Below are 24,862 nucleotides of genomic sequence, written 5' to 3'. Positions count from 1 at the left end.
TGTTTATGGATGTTGGTCTTTGTATTAAACTGTATATGTTGTTATGTCTTTGTTCCTCTCTCTTCTCGGGTGCACCACCTCTCCTCCGTGTTTTCATTCTCACCAAGGGTTTGTATTCCAGGGGATGTTTTTTACCTGGACACAGGTGGGTGGTGCATTTGAGAGTGAGGGCTATAAAGAGCTGAATTAAGACCACTGAAACTACTCTTTGATAAAGTGCCCTTGGCGAGAAACGCGTTAGAGGTTTCTCTTTAAGCTAGGCATATTTCAATAAAGTTTTTGTTATTTTTTTCTATTGGCCGCCAGTTCCACGCTTTTTCTCTGCTCTCAGTTTCCCTTTTTCCTTATCCTGCACTTACCTGTGGATGCACGGTGCCGCTGCTGCTACCGGATGTCTTCGATTCACCAGCGGTTGATTTTGTGAGTACCCCAGTCACTGAACTGTATGCTGCGTTATTGTCCGTCACTAGGGGATTTGGTCTGGCATTGCGGGGGTCTGCTGGTTCCCGTCAGGGGACCTCATGATCGCCGTGGTCAGCTTTTCCCTATACCTGTGATTGCTTATGGGCTTCATTTGCTAGAGCTACAGCTTTCCGCTTTATACTCAGGACTCAGGATGCCGGTACATCAAGGGTTAATGTGGATGCCTCCACGTGATGCACGTGTGTCTACTGGTTAGTAGCGCCACACACTGAGGTTCATTCCTCTCATTGCTACTGGAAATATTACTGTGTGTTCATTTGCATGTCTTAGACATGTCTGCAACCCTGTCTTCACCATTATCGCCCAGCACACAGAACTTCCACTGCAGCAAGGGATTCTGGTAAAATTACATGAAAATGAGCACACAGTGCCACCTTCTGTCTCAAGCTCATATTACACGAGCAACCCTTAAGCTCATGTAATATGGGTTTAAGACAAAAGGTGGCACTGTGTGCTCATTTCCATGTAATTTCCCAGAATCCCTTGCTACAGTGGAAGTGCTGTGTGCTGGCGATAATGGTGAAAGACAGGGCTGCAGACCTGTCTAAGACATGAAAATGAACATACAGTAATATTTCCATTTTTTAAATATATATATATATATATATATATATATATATATATATATATATATATATAAGGAAAAAAAAGCGCCAAATCCTAGTGCATTACTGTGCAAAAATCGATATATTTAATTCCCAAAAATCTCAATAAAAATAAACTCACAAACATAAAACAATTAAAAGCATTGTATGAGTAATACTCATGCTCCTAGGACCAGGAAACGCTGCTTTGCTGTTGAAGTCCCTCCGTGGCTCCACTGGAACAGATTGCTGCCTCCGTTGTTCACTGCCTGCAGGAACTGACGAATCAGGCACTCCACGATGGTCTCTCCCCCGGTGCACACCAACCAGTTGCTTTTTAGTTCCCACCGGGGAACTCCCCCCACTGCACACCTTCCCTACGCGTTTCATCTGATTAACAGGACGATCCCCTGAAGAAGTCTGTTAATCAGATGAAACGCGTAGGGAAGGTGTGCAGTGGACTTTTCAACGCTTGCAATTGAACTGCTGAGTATCTATACCGGTCCGGTATTAAGAACGGTTCCCGTGACGTCATCCGCTGGTCCGCGACTTCAACCGTCCCCGGTGGGAACTAAAAAGCAACTGGTTGGTGTGCACCGGGGGAGAGACCATCGTGGAGTGCCTGATTCGTCAGTTCCTGCAGGCAGTGAACAACGGAGGCAGCAATCTGTTCCAGTGGAGCCACGGAGGGACTTCAACAGCAAAGCAGCGTTTCCTGGTCCTAGGAGCATGAGTATTACTCATACAATGCTTTTAATTGTTTTATGTTTGTGAGTTTATTTTTATTGAGATTTTTGGGAATTAAATATATCGATTTTTGCACAGTAATGCACTAGGATTTGGCGGGTTTTTTTTTTCTTATATTTTTCTATGCAGGTGGAGAGGGAGGTCGTTGTGCCCTTTTAAGAAGCTGCCGGTTGATCCTAATAGTGCTTCTGTCACTCCCCATTATTGGACCTATTTGTTGGACTCTAGAGGACTATCTGCAATTAGCAGATTAAGGCAAAGTTCACAGCACCACACATATTTTTTTGTATAATTGTATGTTTTAGTTTTTTTTTTTTTCTATATCAGACATCACAGTGCACTTTTGGTATATGAATTGATTTCACTATTCAGGATTTATTATAGTAGTATTCATTATATTGATTTATTAATAATATGTTTATATATTTATGATTTTTAATCAGTTAATTCAATTGTATATATCCTATATTTCTGGTTTTCCACACACAAGCGCAGACCCTCATTGTATATATATATATATATATATATATATACAGTGCTTGACAAATCACCAAAATTCTACTCGCCGAACCAAAAAATCTACTCGCCACCTAGTCCCGCCCCAACCCTGCCTCTAGTCCCGCCCCCAACCCCGCCTCTAATCCCACCCCCAGCCCCGCATTTAAAAAAAACTAGAAATTAAATAAATTGAATAAATTCCTAGTAAGAACATTTGTTTTTGACATAAGTTTATTTATTGTATTACATGATACTACAATTAGTCCTTGTGTGTGTGTATAAATGTCGAATCTAGAAAAAAAAGCCAGATGTGAATGCCCCCGCTTAACAATATTTAAAGCAGCAATCCCGCCTGGGATCTTACCTGATCCGCAGACCATCAATGTCCAGGTACCTCATTCCCGCAATGTTATACATTGGAGGGGATGTGTTCCCTACCTGCGTTAGGGGGGATTCCGATGTCTTCTGTGTGAAGCTTGAGTCAGATCTGGAAGAAAGCAGTATAAGCTATTTCGTTGTAGTCTAGGGCAGTTAAGATATACAAGGTAAACAAAATATCCAGATCGTGAGGCAGGGAGAGGGTGAGACAGGGAGAGGGTGAGACAGGGAGAGGGTGAGACAGGGAGAGGGTGAGACAGGGAGAGGGTGAGACAGGGAGAGGGTGAGACAGGGAGAGGATGAGACAGGGAGAGGATGAGACAGGGAGAGGATGAGACAGGGAGAGGATGAGACAGGGAGAGGGTGAGACAGGGAGAGGGTGAGGCAGGGAGAGGGTGAGACAGGGAGAGGGTTAGACAGGGAGAGAGAGACGGAGAGAGAGGGTGAGACGGAGAGAGAGGGTGAAACGGAGAGAGAGGGTGAGACGGAGAGAGGGTGAGAGATGGGAGAGAGGGTGAGAGATGGGAGAGAGGGTGAGAGATGGGAGAGAGGATGAGAGAGACGGGAGAGAGGGTGAGAGATGGGAGAGAGGGTGAGAGACGGAGAGAGGGTGAGAGACGGAGAGAGGGTGAGAGACGGAGATAGGGAGAGAGGGTGAGAGAGGGTGAGAGACAGAGAGAGGGTGAGAGACGGAGAGAGACGGAGAGAGGGTGAGAGACAGAGAGAGGGTGAAAGACGGAGAGAGGGTGAGAGACGAAGAGAGGGTGAGAGACGGAGAGAGGATGAGAGACGGAGAGAGGGTGAGAGACGGAGAGAGGGTGAGAGACAGAGAGAGGGTGAGAGACAGAGAGAGGGTGAGAGACGGAGAGAGAGTGAGAGACGGAGAGAGGGTGAGAGACGGAGAGAGGGTGAGAGACAGAGAGAGGGTGAGAGACAGAGAGAGGGTGAGAGACAGAGAGAGGGTGAGAGACAGAGAGAGGGTGAGAGACGGAGAGAGGGTGAGAGACGGAGAGAGGATGAGAGACGGAGAGAGGGTGAGAGACGGAAAGAGGGTGAGAGACGGAGAGAGGGTGACTGTGGGGGGATGGGTTGACTGGGTGGGGTGACTGACTGGGTGATTGTGTGGGGTGACGGGGTGTCTGACTGGGTGGGGTGACTGGGTGACTTGGCGACGGGTGGAGGGTATGATTGACTTTATGACTGACTGGGTGGGGTGGTGCCTGACTGACTGGGTGGGTGTGTGACTGACTTTAGGTAGGTGACTGACTGGGTGGGTGGGTAGGTGACTGACAGGGTGGGTGGGTAGGTGGGTGACTGACTGGGTGGGTGACTGACTGGGCGACTGACTGCCTGTGAGCATTTAGCCCCCCCCCCCCCAGCCTGTCTCTCAGTCCTCTCCCTACTCCAGCCTGTCTCCCTCTCTGCTTTCTCCCCAGTCCAGCTTGTCTCCCCCTTGCATCTCTGTTCCCCCCCCACCTCTGTTCGTTCCACCCCCCCACCTCTGTTCACCCCCCCCACACCTCTGTTCACCCCCCCCCCCCCCCCACACCTCCGTTCACCCCCCCCCCCCCACACACCTCCGTTCACCCCCCCTCCCCACACCTCCGGAGCGAGGTGCCTGCTGCAGGGGGGAATAGATCTGGGACCCGGAAGCCCGACATGGCGCTGGTGGCGCCGGGTTCGGTCCACCGCAGCCTCCCGCTCCAGCTCTGCAGTGGGTAGTGTGAGTCCACGTCGTTGTCCCCCCCCCCCCCCCCCCCCCCCTGGTACCTGCTCGGGCCCGGCCCACTGCAGCCTCCCGGAATAGCGGCCCCAGCTCTGCAGGGGATGGTGTGTGTGTGTCCCCACCCCGGTACCTGCTCGGGCCCAGCACACCGTAGTCTCCCGCGGAACTGCAGCCCCAGCTCAATAACACACACACACTACAAGGAACGGAACAAACACACACACACACACACACACACACACACACTACAAGGAACGGAACAAACACACACACGAAACAGAGCCGGGAGTCCCACTCACCAGAGGTATGTGGGTATCTGGGGCCTGCGGGTGACATCGAGGTCTGCGGGTGACATTGGGGGGCCTGTGGGGAACATCGGTGGGCCTGCGGGGGGGAATTAAGTATGTGGGGGCATGCGGGGGACATCCTCCCCGATGGGAAACGTGGCCGGACAGGGATGCGCTGGATCCAGCAGCTAACTTTGCTAGCGCGCGCCCCACCCCCACCCTCACCCCCACCGGCTGCATCCATGGGGACGGAAGTCAGAGCCCCTGGCAGTAAGCGGGGATCGGGGGCAGGGGAGGAGGGAGAGAGAGGCTGACCCAGAGCTGCCAGCCGGCCCTCTTCCCCGCGTCAGACCAATCAAGGAGAGGAATTATTTATTTATTTATTTTTAATTTGAAAATTTTGGCGCGAGCAGGGGAATTAATAGAGCTGCAGCAAGGCTCACCAGCGGCCTAAATCCACTCGCCACGGGCGAGTGGTTATTATTATTTGTCGAGCACTGTATATATATATATATATATTAATATATATATTGTGGGGCTGTAGTGTGTATTGTTTTCATTGTGGGTATTAGCCCCAACGGTGGGTGTTTAGGCCTTGCGGGAGGGTAGCGGGAGGGCTTAACCCCTTCATGACCGTATTAACCGCTATGGTAATGAAGCAGCATTCATGTATTTTAATAATATTGTGCCGGAGCAGGGGGTCTCCTGATCTGAACCGCATTGATTTCTGGCTCAGGGACCCCCTGCTTCCCGAGTAACAGGCCCCAGTTTGGGGCATCGGTGCCAGTGTCACCGCCATCTTTATAACGGGCACGTCACATCTTGGACGCTATAAAGATCGCGGCGACACTGGCACCCGATGCCCCAAACCGGGGCCTGTTACTCGGGAAACAAGGGGTCCCTGAGCCAGAAATCAATGTGGTTCAGCTCAGGGGACCCCCTGCTTCCGCACACTATTATTAAAAATACATTAATGCTGCTTCATTACCATAGCAGATAGACGCTAAGGTAAGGAATGATTGTTTCTTTATATATGTGTTTTACTCATAGTGTAGATGTGCAGAGGGTCTCCGGAGCTGAACCGCTTTGGTTTTAGGTCCGGGAACCCCCTGCTTCCCGAGATACAGACCCCTTTATAGGGTGCCGGTATCCCTCTGTTTGTTTACATTCCGTGGTTACGTGATCGGGACATTTAAATGCAGAGGGATACCTGCACCTCATAACGGGGCCTGTATCTCGGGAAGCAGGGGTTCCCCGGACCTGAAACCAATGCGGTTCAGCTCCAGAGCCCCCCTGCACATGTACAGTACACTATGAATAAAATGTTATTACAATTATTTTTATTTGGGCCGAGGTTTGCGCCTAGAGAGTGGCGGATCTCTCTCTGCTGCAGACAGAGGCAGACTGTCTCGCCACCGGCTAATCGCTATGTTTTGAAATGTTGCTCTCGCAGTTATTCGCCAGGAAGTCGGCCCTTCCTGCATACTGCGAGGGCAACATGCTCAAAACATGGCGAGTTCAAACCCCTGGCAAATGCAATTTTTCGCTGTTTAATGCATGACCCCCTAAGTACTAACTTGGAGAAAGATTCCAATGCTAAAAGAGATACAAAAGGAGACCATGGAAGATGAACTCAATGCCCTCACTGATGACAAAGCGGAAGCAGAAACAATGTGTTTTGATAGTGCTGCTGTTATTCCAGAAGCAGATAGGCACCCTCCTGAGAATACTGAGAATTAACTCCTTGAACTTGAATTAAAAAATCCAGATCCTCAATTTCATTTGCTGTGTTCAGATGATTATCAAACTAGTGAAGACACCTAGGCCACCATAGTAATGTTTTAGCCAAGTGGGTGGCACTTCCTAAAAACACAGTGGACGGAAAATCCTGTTAACTTTATTAATATTGGTTGCGTTTATACAGAAGCAATTTGGTCTCCAAAACCCAAAGGCCTAGTAATTGCCCCAAAAGGGAAATCAAAAATTTCTGATGAGTGGAAATGTTCTTGAGATGAGACATTTCAGTAAGAAGAGCCTAGAAGGTTGAAAGACAGGAACGCAGAGGCGTTGAAGGGCAATTCTGCGCTTGAATAGTTCCAGATTTCGCCACTCTAGACCACAGAGTGTCTCGTCAGAGGCTGATAAAACAGTATAGTCATGTGCAGAATGCAGCAGGATGCAGCAGGCATTGAAATGAAGTCTATGGATGGAAGGGACTGGAAGTCAAGGAAAAAAAACATGTTGGAACTAACCGATTAGGTTATAAATGCGGACTGTGTCATGGGGGTTCATGCAGTAAGCAGCGAAAAGGCAATTCTCGCCACTTTCCCGCCTAAAAAGCCTATCCGTATTCAGTAACGGGCGAGAAAGTGGCGAGATGCTAAAAAAATGCCAGTTTGGGTGGCGGTTTATTTTTTTCCGCCGGTGGCGGGGCGAGAAGGCACTTTCCGCCAAAAAATCCAACTTTTTCCGCCACGCTGTATTCTAGTAGAGGCGAGAAGCTAAGCGGAGCTATTCGCCTCTCTAGAATGGCGTTTTGCTGGCGGATCAGCCACGCCAGAAAAAGATGGCTAGTTGCTGCTCAGAGGCAGCGGATGGGCACTTAGAAAAAAAATGCTTGTTGATATATATTTTGGTAGCATGATGTCAATGGGGCTAACACATATTACTTTGTATTTTTAATTGTTCTGTGTTATAAAAACATCATTAGTTACATTAAGTACTTCAAGTAATTGTCAGACTAGTGTAACCTTTTACGTGTATAATGTTTTAAAGATGAGATTGTTAACTGCTACAGTATGAATAAGTAAAGAATAGATCAATGTCTTATTCATGTTAATTATTTGGCTAGTGTCTTAAAGCTGCAGGTAGTTTTTGTTTGTTTTTTGTCTAGTTTGATAAAAAAAATTCCTTCAATATTTTTATGTGTGCAATCTCTAATTACCTAAACAACTGTATAGCTGCCAGTCAATTCGTTATACATGTATTGATAGGTATTAATGTGGTGACATAATTAGTGAAGGGATCTGTTTATATTCTGCTTGTCTGTCAGTGGAAGCTCATGAATATTCATGAGCAATCCTGCACTGACAAGTGCTAGAGGGAGGGCAGGGCTGACAAAGGGTTGTGTGCCAGAGCTTGTGACAGGACATGAAGGGGCAGTGCCTTAGCAAATGGCTGTTAAAATAGAATACAAGAAAATTGGTCTTTCAAAGTGGTTTTTTTTTTTTTTTTTAAATGTTAAAAGATTTTTTCTTACTACAGAACTGATTTATTAAAAAAATACACATGCAGGATATTGAGTGAACTGCAACTTTAAAAGAACACTTCATATAATATGCTTCATGTGTGTCAAGAAAATACATTATATAGTTAATACACATGAAATACATTATAGTAATAGCAATGACATATTACTGAATGTTTGCTTCTATTTCATTATGATTGTAATGTGCAAAGCATGTTTGCACTCACACATTATGCATGGTTATAATATTTACATGTTTTATGTTGAATAACTCTCTTTAGTACTTAAATAATGTTGTTACCAATTATGTTCACGCAAGAAACTTCCATTATTTTTTTTTACACAATGTACTGCTACACTTCTATGTTCCTACTGTTCTTCACACACCAATAAAATCATTAACGACATATGGATATGGATATGTTAATGTTTTTGTAGTACTTCATGTTATGTTAAGCAACATCAAGTGTGTTCATGGTTGAAATGATTGCTAATAAACACCTTCATCGGGCTAAGTGCTGTCATATATGTGTCCAAATTATTGTTTACACATTTCATTGCACACACTTGTGTACATAGCAATTGAATGGATTGTGATTGTGTTGTAAGGTTGCACTTCAACATTTTGTGTAGTCATTATCAAACATGGATCATTATTTTTGTTGCATGTGTTTATGTGCATATTAACAGTTACTCATTGTTTAACAACACTAATTATTTTTGCTTCTGCAATTATATGTAATTAACAGGTTAATTGACATCTGACACGTGACCTAATCACATATGTATTTAAAGGAGGAACAATCAACCCTCCTTGTGACGTCGACATGGATATGCAAACCAGACATTTGCTGATGAGAAGGCGCATGCTTGTTTTGCAGGAGGCTCAAAATAGACAGTATGTGATAGTGATAGGAGAGGGATAGGAGGGGAAGACAGAGGAGACACGTGTTGGTACCCCGTCCACGTGTGTACCGTGAAAGAACACTTTTAGATGGGTTGAGTGAGGAGGAGATAAGAAGTCGTTATAGATTGAGTTCAGCAGCAATCTTAGCTCTTTACGAAGAACTAAGATCAGATTTGGATAATGTAACAAGCAGAGGTCGTGCAGTCCCTGGTCTTGTTAAAATGCTGTGCTCATTACATTTTTTGGCTTCTGCGTCTTTTCAAACAACTGTGGGCATAGTGGGCGGGGTCTCGCAGTCATCATTCTCGCGGGCCTTTGGCCAGTTTCTATGTGCACTGACTAGACGCGCTAGGAATTATATTCAGTTTCCTAGTGACCAGACAGAGTGGCTGGAAGTCAGAAATGGCTTCTATAACATAGCAGGGATGCCATGTGTGATGGGTGCCATCGATTGCACACATGTTGTGATCCCGCCTAGTCAGAGTGAGCATGCATACCGTAATAGGAAACACTACCATTCCCTGAATGTGCAGGTGGTATGCGATGCAACGATGAAGATAATGAATGTTGTAGCCAGATTCTGTGGTTCCAGCCATGATTCATATATCCTTAGAAACTCATCAGTTTTCCATGCCTTTGAAAATGGGCATTTTGGGCATGGTTGGCTGGTGGGTGAGTACATAATGTGAAGTGCTAACATATATGTCATCTATTTTAATTGCTTCTGTTTATAATTCTTGAATGTGAGATAATTTTGGTAGGATAATGTAAACTTACATTTCACATAATGATTGTGCTGTTTTAATTGGCAAATTCGCATAATAATGCATGGTATATATATGTGATAATATGTCAACCTACAACCACACCCACAATAACAGTACAGCACAAGTGGCCATCAATACATGTGTTGTTGTAAATATATGATTTCACATATTACAATAATAAATTTATTTATATAGTCTATGCAAATTTAACATATACTACATATGATTGTGTCAGTAGTTATGATTGTGTAACAAATTGTTTGTGTGAACATGATATAAGTCCATGATTACATATCATCTCACACATGTTACATCAAATTTTATATATTTGGATTTTAGCCTACAATACTATTTAAAATTGAGGTTCAAACATATGTGACAACATAATCAAAATATTTAATCTGTATATTAATTGTGATGTTGTCTTTTAGGTGACTCAGGGTACGGTATCCGTCCGTGGCTTTTGACACCATTGGCTAATCCGCAATCACCTGCAGAGGACAGATATAATGTTGCACACATATAACTCGGTCAGTTATCGAGCGTACTTTTGGACTGTTAAAAAGTAGGTTCCGGTGTTTAGATAAAAGTGGCGGTGCATTAAAGTATAAGCCTGAGAAGGTTTCTGACATTGTCATTTGTTGTTGCATTCTGCACAATATTGCTTTGAGTCATAACCTAGAAGGCGACATAGGGGAGGGGCTTGACGAACAACATCCCATAATTGCTGCAGGTGACAATGAGCAGACAGCCAGTGGTGTCGAAACACGTCAGAATGTGATCGACACCTATTTCTCAGGTAACCAACAACATATGTATGGATTTTATTAAATTTTGCCATGAAAGTGTGTTTTCATAACGTGTGACCTTGTTATCATCATAGGATAGTGTTTCTGACCCTCCTACTCACATAAAACATCTGTGTATTTCGGTCAACAACATCTTGATATGGTATGTATATTCTTAATATGTAATATTTAAGTAATTTCACTGTAATTGGTTATATCATGTATGCATTAATTATCAAGCTTCAATAAGTTCTAATGTGTAAATGTTATCCGTCAGAATTTTCTGTCAAGATGTGTATACTTGACATGACAACATTCATGATCATGTGTGCTCTAAAAAGCGATAACTGGACACAAAATGATTCCATGCTTAACGTATGCATATATGAACAAATCAGTGGATACAGAAACACATGAGGTTACATGAGTAGTGTGTTGTTTCCAATTTCAACATCATTTAACCTCCTTGTGTGTATGTTTATTGATAATGATCACATTTCATGTGTGTAGCCTTTATTTATCTCATTTGCTGCTGTATGTGAGTAAAATTAACTAAATGGCAAGTTAATTGATCACAATGTAGCCACACTATATGTATCTCATATTCAGCATCATTCTCTTAACGTGTGCTGTACACTGCTTATTCTTAGTTGTCCATACGTGAACTAATTGTAATTTTCATTACTATCAAATGCTATGATTCCATTCATCTATTAGGTATCCATATGTGTTGTAACATTACATATAATGTATGTGTTTGTAAGCAAATATAAAAAGGTCTATTAAGTAACTTCAAATAGTCAATCATTATTCCTAATTTGTGTTGTATAATGTCATGTGGCAAATGTTACATTCTGTCATGTGTATGGCTCAACATAAGCAAAACCTTCCGCATAATTGTAGCAACATTTATGTAGTAATCAAATATGCATGTTCAAAGGTAATTCTATCCTTATTCTATAGATTTATGAATAAACATAATGTTAATAATAATATATAATAATGATTACTTAAAGTTAATGCTATATGTGCAACGTATACTAATTATATACGTCATGTAAGCTTTACTAATACATTTTGTCAACATCAATGAACAGAAAACTATAAAAAGTTAGTAATACATGTATATGTGTTTAGATTTCAAATGTCATGATTGTTAGGAAGAACTACAGGTTAATAAAATAATACGCATTTCATGATGTTACAATTACTAAAAGCAGAAACAATGTTCACAATTACATAAGCATCATTGTTTTCAAACATAGGACCATTGTTATAAAATGTGACACGTCCAAAATCAGCACACTCTGTTAGTCTTGACTGGAACATGCATTGATTGTGACTCCATGTAATAGTGATGTATCTGAAATACAAAGGACATAAGTGTGTAAATTTGCATCACAATTTTAATTAGATTGTGAATATGTTGTATTATCATGTTCATCACTGTCCATGTGCACGCATAAGGTACACATATTGTTCCATAACAAGTACTGGTATGGTGCAATTACACGGACTTGCATAACGCTCGCATGTGTGTGCATAGGGCTCTGTAGCACATGGCACCAGTGACTTATGGACATGTACATGCGTACGCACACATATAAATTGTCTTGTGTGTTCGCATGTTATAAGACATTGTTCTGAACACCGCAACTCAATGTTGCTACGCACATCATGGACCGTCACACTGAATGTGCATGCGCAGCTGTTTATTAAAAGTGTTGAATATTTTTTTTTTAAGGCTGAGTCCCCAGTTTTCAATGTGACACGCGCGGCCGGCGGGGGGGCGGCGTGTGCACAGCGCTACACCGCGATCTGCGGGGACAGGGAAGGTTTAGGACGGGAGTGGGTGTAGCTGTTGGTTTGCGGGGGCGTGGCCATGACATGCCGATGCTGGGTTGCCCTTATTGGCTCAACCTCCGCCGGGGGCGTGGCCATGACATGTCGATGCTGGGTTGCCCTTATTGGCTCAACCTCCGCCGGGGGCGTGGCCACGCCTCCGTCGCAGAACTCTAATTACAATTCCCCTGCTGTGTGCGCACCGCTGGGAAAGTTGCGCTACAAGGTAGGGACTTGGACCGTCCCGAGGGGGGGGGGGCGGCCCGGGGCCGGGGCTTGAAAGCACAGCGCACGCAGAGACGTGCACTGGGATGGTGACTGGGTGTGTGATACTGATGCGTGGCCACGCCTCCATCGTCATCACACACACTAATTGCGACTCTGTCGCGTAATGTTATGGCCACGGCCACGGACATGCAAGATCACGCCCCCTCCCGTTGCTATATCACTATCTCACTCACATACTGCAGCACTCGGTTATCACGCAATAAACAACCACACACCCCCCCCCACGCGCATGTAACACACACATTAGTGTCCCCGCTGCCTTGTTATGTGTTTCCGTAGACAGGTATCATTGGACACGCCCCCCTTAACATCTGAACACGCCCCCTCACCTCACAAGCTCACCCTATGTCCGGTAAAGTAACATAGCGGTTACCAATGTGCACGCGCACAACTCAACGCGTAACACACTGTTGCATGTTAGGAATGTAGTTTAGCAAAGTCCTACGGTTTCACTATACTGTTGTGTGTTTCAGCATGTTTATATAATGCGTGTGCACACGCAAGTGACAGCGTTTTGCCATGATATTGTCAAATACATGCTTAACCTCATAGTTATGAGTCAGCATTGTCACATAATCACAGGTGACCGCGACTAATAACATAGACAATGTGTAATTGTAAGCAACTTTATTAACATATTTGTGTGTGTACATATATATGTGTAATGTTATCAAGTACCGCATCACTGATATGTAACATCACGTTGCATGTGTGTCCTTTGAATGCACGTTTAATTTGCACATAAATCCTAAATTATATATACACATTATAAAAATTGTGTTTGTTTTCACTAAATGCTATTCTTCAGCGTGGGTTAATGAAATGTTGTACATGATGGTGTTATAGAAAATTAGTCATACTTTAATAATGGGCTAATATTAACAATGTTTACCTTTGTCTTTGTATTTAGAAATGAGATTGCTGGAATCTGCAGCTGCTGCTGCCGCCGCTGTGTCCCTCACCGTGGCTGATGTTACACAGAAACTGATTGGGATTCGCAGTATGAATCCTGGTATGCTGAGGCAGATACTTGTCTGTTACGCCGTCATCAGTTATCTCACCATTCCTTTGCCAGGACACGGATTGAGGCAGGTACACCGGTTCAGTTGTTTCAAATGCACACATGTTTGTACCATGTACAGTAGGCAGCATAGCATTGTAGTTCCCTTCACATACCATTTGCGATTCTGTTAGGCTCTGCTGTTGGTTTGTGTAAGAGACACCAGTCTGTGGCCGTTGATTGTAATTGGGATTCGGCAAAAAATAACTCTTTATCAGGAGATTTGTTCCATGTTCTAAAGTAATCTTCTTTGAATCTGCAACTTTCAAGTACGTTACTCTGTCACCAGGCCGGGGGTTGTCTCTTTGAAAACATTCATTTGTTGTTAAGTAGTAGCGTACAGATAATTTCCATTTTTTTCGGGTCTCTTGTTTGTTGATTTTCATTAAATTTGTCTTCTATGAAATCATAAATTTGCTGCAAAGTAGCTTTTTTTCTGCCTGTAATTCTATGGCTTGAAATATAAAAAATGTCATTTCATCACTAACACTTGATGCCATGTCTTGACCGTTGTAAATTGCTGAGAGTAATGAGACATTATAATGTTCTGTAGCAAACACTGAAGTTGATACTTTTTATCAATGTGACGTAAATTTGAAGGTTAAAAAACAGAACCCAGTTTTTAGCCATTAAAAACTCCCACAAGCAGGTGTTCAAAAAATAGCCACCATGCTAACTATTTACACTAACACATATTTATGTAAATAATGACGATTAGTTCTGTTATGTTGTCAAAAATAATGTTGTATTACATATTTTTATTAGTTATATGACATTTTCATGAGCGTGTGAACTAAGAACCATGTTTTCTACTAGCCATTATAACTGAAATAATGAATATTTGAGGCATACTTATTGTAGTTACAGATATTGAAGGTCAGTAGACACTAAGTAATTGTACAACTCACACATGTTACATTTTATGTGTGCAGGAATTTATTTTTATATACACATATATTTCTAATAAGTTTATATTTGGTAAATGTCTCTGTAAACACATTATATATATATATATATATATATATATTTATATATATATATATATATATATATATATAATTATATATATATATATATATATATATATAATTATATATATATATAATATCTATATATATGTACATGACATATATATAACAATATATGTGTGTATATATATATAGAGAGAGAGATGTATAAAAGTATGATATGTAGATATTGATATATTTAGATGTTTTTATATATATATATATATATATATAACATATTTATATATATATATATATATATATATATATATATATATATATATATATATATATATATATATAACATATATACACACACACACACACATTCTTTGAAAATGTAAGTAAATGAATACATTTCTTACACAAACTATGTGACATAATTTTTAGGTAAATAGTTGTAAGTATTAAATAAATATTCTACACAATTACATACATATGCCATAAAGTGTACTAGTAATGAATGTACATATGAAATTTTAATGGCAGCCACAAATATGACAATTATCTAATGTGAACTAACATATATGTAGTTTTAAACAATGTTGTAGCATGTGTAATGACAACATTATGATTTGACGTATAATGTATGTCAATAATGTATAAAGACTGTATAAGATGTACGTCATTATCCTATTATATGTGCTCATGAGTGTTTGTGTACATTGTGATTAACTGTGATATTGACAACAGTACAAAAGTACTCTGTCAAAATGCTATTATGTGTAACACCAACAAAAAAACCATCTTAAAATATCAAACATTCACACACTTTTCTGTAGCATTAAATGAATATTACATTGATATACGTTAAAAAACACACAATAAACGTTTGACAATTTAATCATATTTATTTCTATTTAGTTTGGGAACGGGTAAGTGGCCTTTGTGATGGTTGACATAATTTTGTTTCTGCATTAACACCTCTTTTTTTCCCTTTTTACTTTGGAATAATCACTGCTGCAGTTTGTGTCTGAACAATTGCTGCAGCACTCTGGCCCTGGTTGGACACTGAAAGAAGTTGAGGATCGGTAGACACACCTGTTGCTTGTCCCTGGTTGGACACGGTAAGAAGTTGAGGATGGGTAGACACACCTGTTGCTTGTCCCTGGTAGGACACGGTAAGAAGTTGAGGATGGGTAGGCACACCTGTTGCTTGTCCCTGGTTGGACACGGTAAGAAGTTGAGGATGGGTAGGCACACCTGTTGCTTGTCCCTGGTTGGACACGGTAAGAAGTTGAGGATGGGTAGACACACCTGTTGCTTGTCCCTGGTTGGACACGGTAAGAAGTTGAGGATGGGTAGGCACACCTGTTTCTTGTCCCTGGTTGGACATGGTAAGAAGTTGAGGATGGGTAGACACACCTGTTGCTTGTCCCTGGTTGGACACGGTAAGAAGTTGAGGATGGCTAAATAAAAATTGCCTTTGTCCCTGGGTAGACACTGGAAGATGTTCAGGATGGTTGTAGTAAAATCCGCTCTGCCCCTGGGTTGGCACTGTACCATGTTGGGTATGGTTGTACAAAATCCGCTTTGTGTCTGTGTAGACATTGGAAGATGTGGAGGATGGTTAGAGTCAAGTCCAGTTTGTGTGTGGCTATACATTGGAACAAATTGAGTCTGGTTACAGGCAAGTCCACTTTGTGCCTGTGTAGACAGTGGGTGAAATTGTGTATCCCTATATACAGGTGTTATTTGTTGTAAGGTAGATACAGGTGAACTTAGTGCCATGGTACATACAGGTGCAGTTTGGGCAAGGGTAAACAATGGTGCAGTTTGGGCCATGCTAAAAACAGGTGCAGTGTGGGCCTGTGAAAATAGACCTCAGTTTGGGCCTGGGTAGACACACTAACACTTTGAGGCTGGTTATAGACATGGATACCTTTTGGTGGGTACATTCTTTAGCAGTATTGGACAATGTGTTCCAGGCAAGTGGATGTCGTATTTCTGTTTTTGACCTTTTCCTTTTTTTGGTCCTTTTAGGTGCGTGTGGAACATTATCATCTGTACTGGATGTCTGCATTTGTTCAGCTGTCGTTGGTGATTCCAGATGAAAGCGTGGTACTTGGGATATCTCATCACTAGAAAAATTTAACACCTCTGTTTGTGAAGACAAAATGCCTCCATGGAAAAGACCTTCAGTGTTGCCACTGAAATGTCCTTCATTTCTTGCAGAGTGTGGAAGAAGATGATTCACTTGCTGTAGAGTGGTCACAAGTGTCCTGAATGTCTGATTCAGTACATACAATTCTTCAGGGATTTTACTTATTATCTCTTGAATTCGGTGCATTTCTAATGCCATACCTTGGTGTACTCCCATTAATTCCTGATGGTGTTTTATTTGGAGTAAGGTAATCCTGGATTCGGACGCATTAATTGATGTCAAACTTTCTAGTGTAGTATTTGCAGGTGGTAATGGACGTGTTTCTGTTCTTATTGGAGTCTGATGTTGTTCAGATGCAATGCCTATTTTAGGAATAATAAAACACATTAACATTTGTTATTCTTAACATGGTTTCATGTCTCCATGTGTATGTAAAAAATGTACCTTTTTGACATCTTACAAAATAAAACATTACTATTTACTTATATTTGATTGGAGGTTGCATTATTAATCACCAGTTACACATAATTGTTAAAAAAATAGAAAGTTGCGAGGCGGTTCACTGCTGCCGCTGGGGTATGAATGTAGACACACAATAAATAATAAAAAGTATTTATTAGTGCATATTTACACAAGAAAAAGCTACAGAGCCAAACTCTGACGCGTTTCGTTCCTAGCAGGAACTTTGTCAAAGTTCCTGCTAGGAACGAAACGCGTCAGAGTTTGGCTCTGTAGCTTTTTCTTGTGTAAATATGCACTAATAAATACTTTTTATTATTTATTGTGTGTCTACATTCATACCCCAGCGGCAGCAGTGAACTGCCTCGCAACTTTCTATTTTTGTACTATTTACATTTGGGCTGGAGCACACTGTTTCCTCTTCCGGTTCATTCAACCAGTGACGTCATCGCAGATCGGAGCTCGGCGAGTCAAGCCCGTGAGTAATCTCCCTTCCCCTACCTCCGTGTGAGGTCTCCTGAATACGTGGCTGACACCGGGTGTAGGAGGGCAGTGGTGGAGGGTAGCGGTGTACTTAGCCTGTGCTTCCTGGTTAGGAGACACAGCGGTATCACTGCTATTTATTCCTCCTTACCACAACTAGCCCCTATCCGTGTTAGTCTATAGCCATGTACTCCTAAGGGGTGTTACCAGTTTACTATCAGTACACGTGTGGTGCAGTGAACGGAGGAGAAGTTTATGGACTAACACATTATGTTTTATGGAATTGGCTTTTTTTGTGCAGGACTGATTAGTTATCTTTTAGCAGCATCAGTTTTTCTTAGGAGTGATCCTGGATGTTGTTACTTACATATTCTTAACATGGTTTCATGTCTCCATGTGTATGTAAAAAATGTACCTTTTTGACATCTTACAAAATAAAACATTACTATTTACTTATATTTGATTGGAGGTTGCATTATTAATCACCAGTTACACATAATTGTTAAAAAAATAGAAAGTTGCGAGGCGGTTCACTGCTGCCGCTGGGGTATGAATGTAGACACACAATAAATAATAAAAAGTATTTATTAGTGCATATTTACACAAGAAAAAGCTACAGAGCCAAACTCTGACGCGTTTCGTTCCTAGCAGGAACTTTGTCAAAGTTCCTGCTAGGAACGAAACGCGTCAGAGTTTGGCTCTGTAGCTTTTTCTTGTGTAAATATGCACTAATAAATACTTTTTATTATTTATTGTGTGTCTACATTCATACCCCAGCGGCAGCAGTGAACTGCCTCGCAACTTTCTATTTTTGTACTATTTACATTTGGGCTGGAGCACACTGTTTCCTCTTCCGGTTCATTCAACCAGTGACGTCATCGCAGATCGGAGCTCGGCGAGTCAAGCCCGTGAGTAATCTCCCTTCCCCTACCTCCGTGTGAGGTCTCCTGAATACGTGGCTGACACCGGGTGTAGGAGGGCAGTGGTGGAGGGTAGCGGTGTACTTAGCCTGTGCTTCCTGGTTAGGAGACACAGTGGTATCACTGCTATTTATTCCTCCTTACCACAACTAGCCCCTATCCGTGTTAGTCTATAGCCATGTACTCCTAAGGGGTGTTACCAGTTTACTATCAGTACACGTGTGGTGCAGTGAACGGAGGAGAAGTTTATGGACTAACACATTATGTTTTATGGAATTGGCTTTTTTTGTGCAGGACTGATTAGTTATCTTTTAGCAGCATCAGTTTTTCTTAGGAGTGATCCTGGATGTTGTTACTTACACATAATTGTTAGACTCAATGGTGACATGTGTGATGATTTTATTAATTATGCACAACAACACTATTACAAATAGTGGTTCTCACACACCCTGCAACCTACATTATGAACATATGTTGAAAGGTAATAGCAGTTAGTTTGAAGTGTACACATAGTACTGAAATATAGCATTAGCAACATTATCTTATGTTACTTGTGACATAACGATGTATGAAAACATTAACCCAGCCTCTACAGCATAATTTCCTAAACACCAGTGCTGCAATGTATTATGTAAGTGTCTGATTACATTTTTATGTGTGTTCTTTTCATAGAAGGATAAAAAGTGCAAGGGACAACATACACACTACAGAAACACACTTCCTATTTAGAAGAACATCAGAAATACAAAATGTTCAATGACATGTTACTATACAAATTCTACTAGTATGTCATAGTAACATACTTACTTGTGTGTATGTGATGTTGAACATACAATACTAACGTTACTGTATGTAAACTGAATAGACACAAATATGTACCTATATATGTTTTTGACATGTTGACAATTCATACTGAACTTACATAATAGCAACAGTTATAATATTTCAGGCATTATTAGTGAGACATCAATTCACAAACCATGTTATGTGGTGTTGCAATTTGAGTGCAAATATATAAGTCATCTTTATATTAATATAAGTATGATACTGGCTTCAACCACATTTTCATTGCACTACTATAAGATCATGCTTTGTTTAACCCCTTCAGGGATTTAACTATTTTTTCACTAGTCCATGGGACAATAATAACATATATATACAGTATAGTGTAGGTACCTGCATTAAAGGGGTTGCCTTGACGTGGCATGCAGGCTTACTAATGGTTTGGCCAAAGGTTTTAAACAAATACACTCTTTCATGAGAATAATAATTTTTCTGTGCCTAATTGGTAGGAGCGCAGGATTTGTTTTCTTGTTTTTACTATACTAATAATTATGAGCATGATCATATCTGTAACATGTGGATCTTAACTATGGTCAAACATATTTTTGTGGTTACTGGAAAAAAAAAACATTCCAAAATGCTAACAGGATAGGCTCACCTTCCAAAAGTGCTGATGCAAAAGATGAATCAGATGTGTCCACCTCTTCTTGGTTGTTCTGAGACACAGGTGTAACTATATGAATGTAAAAATAGAGCAAACATTAAGATTAACATTTTGAAAGTTACAATGTTCATGAGAAATATAATAGAATAATAAGTTTTTGGAAGATAGCAGAAAGCATTACTGTAACTATTCACTTTGTGAACAAGTTAATGTGTAATGGCACACAATAATGCACCTAGAGAGTTACATAACAAAACCTAACTAGTTAAGTTACTGACAAATTACTAGATAATGATTTCACAACATAATTTTATCACAAGAAACTAAACAATAAACGTTATTCTTCAGATTGTGAATACCCTAGATGTTACTTGAAATTAAACATGAATCTACTTTTTTCTCAACTGTCACATTATAATAAACACTATTATAAAGAACATGAAATATATATAGATTAATCACCTTGTGGACTAATTAGGGGAGTAATCCCTATATCTCTGTCTCCAGATAATCCAGAGATGGAAACAGGTAATAATTTTTCCCTCAACATCTCCTCCAAAGGGGTGAATGTAATAGGGGATGCCTGCGGCCAAATTGAATGGCATTTTTCAAATTTCTCCGTACATCATCAAAATTTTTTTTACAATTCTTCACTGTCCGAACTTGATTTCCACAGGCTGAGACCGACACACGAATTTCCTCCCATAAATGACGTTTAATTGTAGAACTGGTCCTGCCTTTAAATAGAATAATGTAGTACAATCAAGAATCTTTATAATTCTGTTCTCAACAATGCATGCAATAGTGTTAAATTATAGAATATGACAAAAACTTTATACAACTGTGGCACATTAAATAATACATACATGGATGTACATGAAATTATTGACATCATGGTGTTAATGTAGAATGATAGTCAGAAGATGTCATGCTACACCCATATTTACTAAGAATGCTTTCACAGACATGCAGAACCCCTGGGTGATAAGGCAGCAAACACTGCATGTTTTGATTCACAAGAAAACAAAGCACAGCTGCCTCAAATAAGAAAATCATACAATTCTGGCAGGAATTTATGCATCTGACGTGAACATTTAATTTTTTTGTAACATGTCATTATTGTGGGTAACTTCTACAGTATTTGAGCAGCACTGAAGTCGGATTACAAAATGTTATGTGTTGTAATCATGCTTGAATGTGGCACGTTCAAGAACATTTAAAAGTGATTTAAAATTAATACATTCAGCATTATGCCTCGTTCATGGTGTAAAACCACGAGTTGCAGTGAGTGCGTTACTGAGGGAGGGCGACAGTGTGATGGGTAATGTGTGTTGATTCTGTCAGCAGATTTAATCACGTGTTGAGGAGGCAGAGAGGGGGAGGGGATACAGATGCCAGGTTAGGGATAGAAGTTGCACTATTGAACTCATTCTCAAGAATGATGCAATTGGCTGCCTAGGTCACAGTGACGCTGCAGCAGCTTAAATAAACGTATGGTTTGCTTCATTTAACTTTAGCCTACATAAACTCCATAGTTCGGAGACAGCACACCGGCTACCATGACAACCACAGTTCAGATTAAATACATTGTACCTCTTGTTCGCACGCAGTGCCTCCAAAGGAAGCACCCTAAACGAGGCCTAACACTTACACAACAGGGGATTGGACAATAACTTAGACACTATTGGACTCCTCCCCTCCATTAATGCAACATTTGAGTCTAACATTATGTTGATGTGTGGGTGGGGTGGGGGGATGGGGTTCATGGTTAGGATAACTGGTCCAACTCCATGTTGAATGTGAGGTGTATTGTGTGCGTTTTTTATGTTGTGTGTACCACAATTTTGTGTGTGTATAGCAAATGTGTTGTGTGTGTACACAGAGGGAGAGTAACAGTATGAATATTTATATATGCTGTGTATGGGGAAATATATAGTATATCATATGTACAAAGATGTTGACATTATAAAACATATACATAAAGTAATTGTTCACATGTAACATTTATACCGCTATACATGAATAGTAATAACCTATGCAGAGTAGCCAATGCATTAAAAATAATAATCTTAAAGTATAGGTACTTTGCATGCTGCCTTCAACTAGTGTTACAAGGAAATTATTCAATAATGAAGATGACATCCATTACAATATCTAAATGCAATTTAAAATTGTAAGAGTAACTGATCATGTGCATACAATAATTATGTACTCGGATCTATTACATGCATTATTTTTAGAAATACATCAATGACTTTCACATACATCCTTAACCTCCTTTACATACTGTCATATATACCATGTATTACATATGACATACATAAAGGGCATGAAATCACATGTAATACAAGATATTTAAGCATAATCATAGGAATATAAATAAATACATAATCAAGGATTACAATATCTTACCTACTAAATGACCACAGAGCTGATCATATTTTGCCACAATGCCCGTCACAAGGGCTGTCATTTCAGCACTATTAAATCTTTTATTTCTTTTCACTGTTTGCTTTCTCGTTGGAGCACGTGCTGCCTGATGCTGACTGGACTCCCCTTCTTCCAATGGAAGAGAATCCAGAAGCAATGCACCATCAGACGCCACACCACCACGTGCAACACCATGACGCACACCACCACCACGTGCAACACCACCACGTGCAACACCACCACGTGCAACACCACCACCAGTCCCCTTACTCACACGAGCAACACTCACCCTAGCATCACTCCCCTCTCTCACACGGCTACTCACACGAGAAGCAGCACTCAACCTTGCATCACTCCCCTCTCTCACACGGCTACTCACACGAGAAGCAGCACTCACCCTTGCATCACTCCCCTCTCTCACACGACTTCTCACAGGAGCAACACTCACAGCAGCATCACTCTCCTGACTCACAGTACTTAACTCAGCATCAACACTGTCAGCAACATCACTCTCCTGACTCAGATCACTCACCCCAGCATCAGTCCTCTGACTCCCACGCCTCCCGGCCATACCTCTCACAAGCAACACAAAAAAAAAAACCTCAAACTCACTACACAAATTATAATACACACTAACAACAAATGCTAAACAAAATATAACAGCACAAAACAAATCAATCAACACGTCTATCAATTACTCTCACAATGCACAGCTCTGTCCGTCACTCCGTCACTCCCTCTCTCTCTCTCTCTCCCAACAACACAGAGAAAGAATATAAACAAATGTTACCTTTAAATAGGCCGCACAATCACGCCATTGGTTGTTTAATCGCGCGATTCAGAAACAGAACGCCATTGGCGGTGCGTGCACGCCATTTCACCATTCCCGCCAAGCGAGTCGCCATATTTGCAAATGGTGGTGGCGCATTGATTCGCCGCAGTTTCGCCACTTACAGCATACAGTGACTTTAACACGCCAAAAACATGGCGATTTGCTAAACTGGCTAATGCTTTTTTCTGCCACTTACTGCATGAACCCCATGGACAGTTTAGCATTGTAACATAATTTGCTAGTGCTATTATATCGTATATTATGCCTCGAGTATGCAGTGTGTGGTGTGAATATTGCAATATTATATTTTTTCTCTCTTTTCTGAAAATGTAAGCAAGGCTACAAGTTAGTATACAGGGTTGAATAAGATTACAAGGTTGTATCTTCTATGTAACGCGTAGCTCACCACAAACGAGGCGCGACCGCGGGGCTGAGGTAGGGATTGGTATAGAGCACTGACTACAACCGCGAGGGCACATCTAGCATGTAGGATAATCTTGCCGGCCGGGTCAGAGTAATAGAGGACAGCGTAAACAGGTCTAGGAGTGTAGAGTAGCGGATCATTGGGGTATGTAGCCGGAGTCAGGATTGTTTCGTACATCTAAGTACTTCTTCAGGGACTTCTAAGTACTTCTTTAGATGTACGAAATGCGTTGGATGTATTTAGTTTATGCCAATTTATTGTTTTTTATTATCCCCTGTATCTGCATCATATTCAATACCATTTGGTTTTTTTTTGCTGATTGAAGCGGTTATTGCGCCGCTGTAGAGACTCTGAAGGACTATCTTCTGCTCCTTCCTTATTGCCACGGGAACTGTGACGTCACCCCGCTACATCACGTGACGGAGCGACATCGTGGCACGCTGTGCAGGTGCATCTAATTGCGGAAGTGTCTGCTGAGCCTCTCCATCGGCTCTGAACTGCCCTGTCACTGCTGCAAACGGAGGATTGTAAGAAAAGAAGAAAAACCCCTGGAAGAGGCATACTGCCGCCTGAGACTTTGTTTCAGTGAGTGCTTGAACCTGCAGTTGAGCCAGACTGCTGCTAAGGAACTCCCTTGAAAGCAGCTTCCAGCTGGACAAAGAGTGTATGAGGGATCCTGTGCCCCACAACCACCACAGAGGCTCCTGCAGAGAAAGCTGATTCCCCTGTCTACAATCCTGGAGTGGTAACAAGTGTTATATACACTAAATGCTTATGTATTCTTTATTTGATGTACTGCTGCGGCAGAGTTTATTCGAGCATTTGCCCGTTCTCTGCCGCAGCAGTTGCCTGGCGCGCGCCCGAGAGTGACGGGCGCGCGCCGAAGCAGCGGAAGAGCGCCCTCCGATCGGGGCGCTCTCCCTACCGCTGCCGGGTCCGCCGGGTCCCCCGGAACCCCCTGCCGCTGTCCCGCGATCGCGGGACACCAGGGCTCCCTCGGGGAGCCCCTGGACGCGCGTGCAGGGGGCGCACGCTCCCGAAGACGCGTGACCGCGCGTCTATGACGCGCGGCACGCCGAGGGGCGGCCACTAGCAAGCCGGGAGATTTCCCGGCTTGCGGTACCGACCACACTCGAATAAAGTGTGTCGGTACT

General features: G+C 41.8%; 1 protein-coding gene and 1 long non-coding RNA gene across 2 annotated transcripts; one reads left to right on the top strand and one right to left on the bottom strand.

Annotated features, from left to right (window-relative positions):
• Positions 1-10,078: 10,078 nt before the first annotated feature.
• Positions 10,079-17,070, top strand: LOC142498669 (uncharacterized). The gene is made up of 4 exons (XR_012802521.1): positions 10,079-10,575; positions 13,453-13,634; positions 15,576-15,676; positions 16,593-17,070. It is a non-coding gene; the product is annotated as an uncharacterized LOC142498669 (long non-coding RNA).
• Positions 15,489-22,949, bottom strand: LOC142498667 (uncharacterized). The gene is made up of 4 exons (XM_075606925.1): positions 22,435-22,949; positions 20,485-20,759; positions 20,017-20,091; positions 15,489-17,075 (listed from the first exon to the last, which is right to left on the bottom strand). The coding sequence occupies exons 2-4, from the start codon at positions 20,570-20,572 to the stop codon at positions 16,396-16,398; spliced, it is 843 nt and encodes a 280-aa protein (XP_075463040.1). The 5' UTR covers positions 20,573-20,759; positions 22,435-22,949; the 3' UTR covers positions 15,489-16,395.
• Between the last annotated feature and the right edge of the window lie 1,913 nt (positions 22,950-24,862).

This window comes from Ascaphus truei, chromosome 7 (assembly GCF_040206685.1).
Source record: "Ascaphus truei isolate aAscTru1 chromosome 7, aAscTru1.hap1, whole genome shotgun sequence".
NCBI classification, from domain to species: domain Eukaryota; kingdom Metazoa; phylum Chordata; class Amphibia; order Anura; family Ascaphidae; genus Ascaphus; species Ascaphus truei.
Note: the sequence above shows the minus strand (reverse complement) of the source record. Positions and strands in the feature narration are given on the sequence as shown.

Bases quoted from the DNA above. Each gene is read 5' to 3' on its own strand.
- LOC142498667 (XM_075606925.1), bottom strand. From the start codon at position 20,572: ATGTTGAGGGAAAAATTATTACCTGTTTCCATCTCTGGATTATCTGGA. The intron at 20,092-20,484 runs GTGATTAATCTA...ACATTCATATAG, and splicing joins TCCCCTAATTAGTCCACAAG to TTACACCTGTGTCTCAGAAC. The intron at 17,076-20,016 runs GTGAGCCTATCC...TTCCTAAAATAG, and splicing joins TGCATCAGCACTTTTGGAAG to GCATTGCATCTGAACAACAT.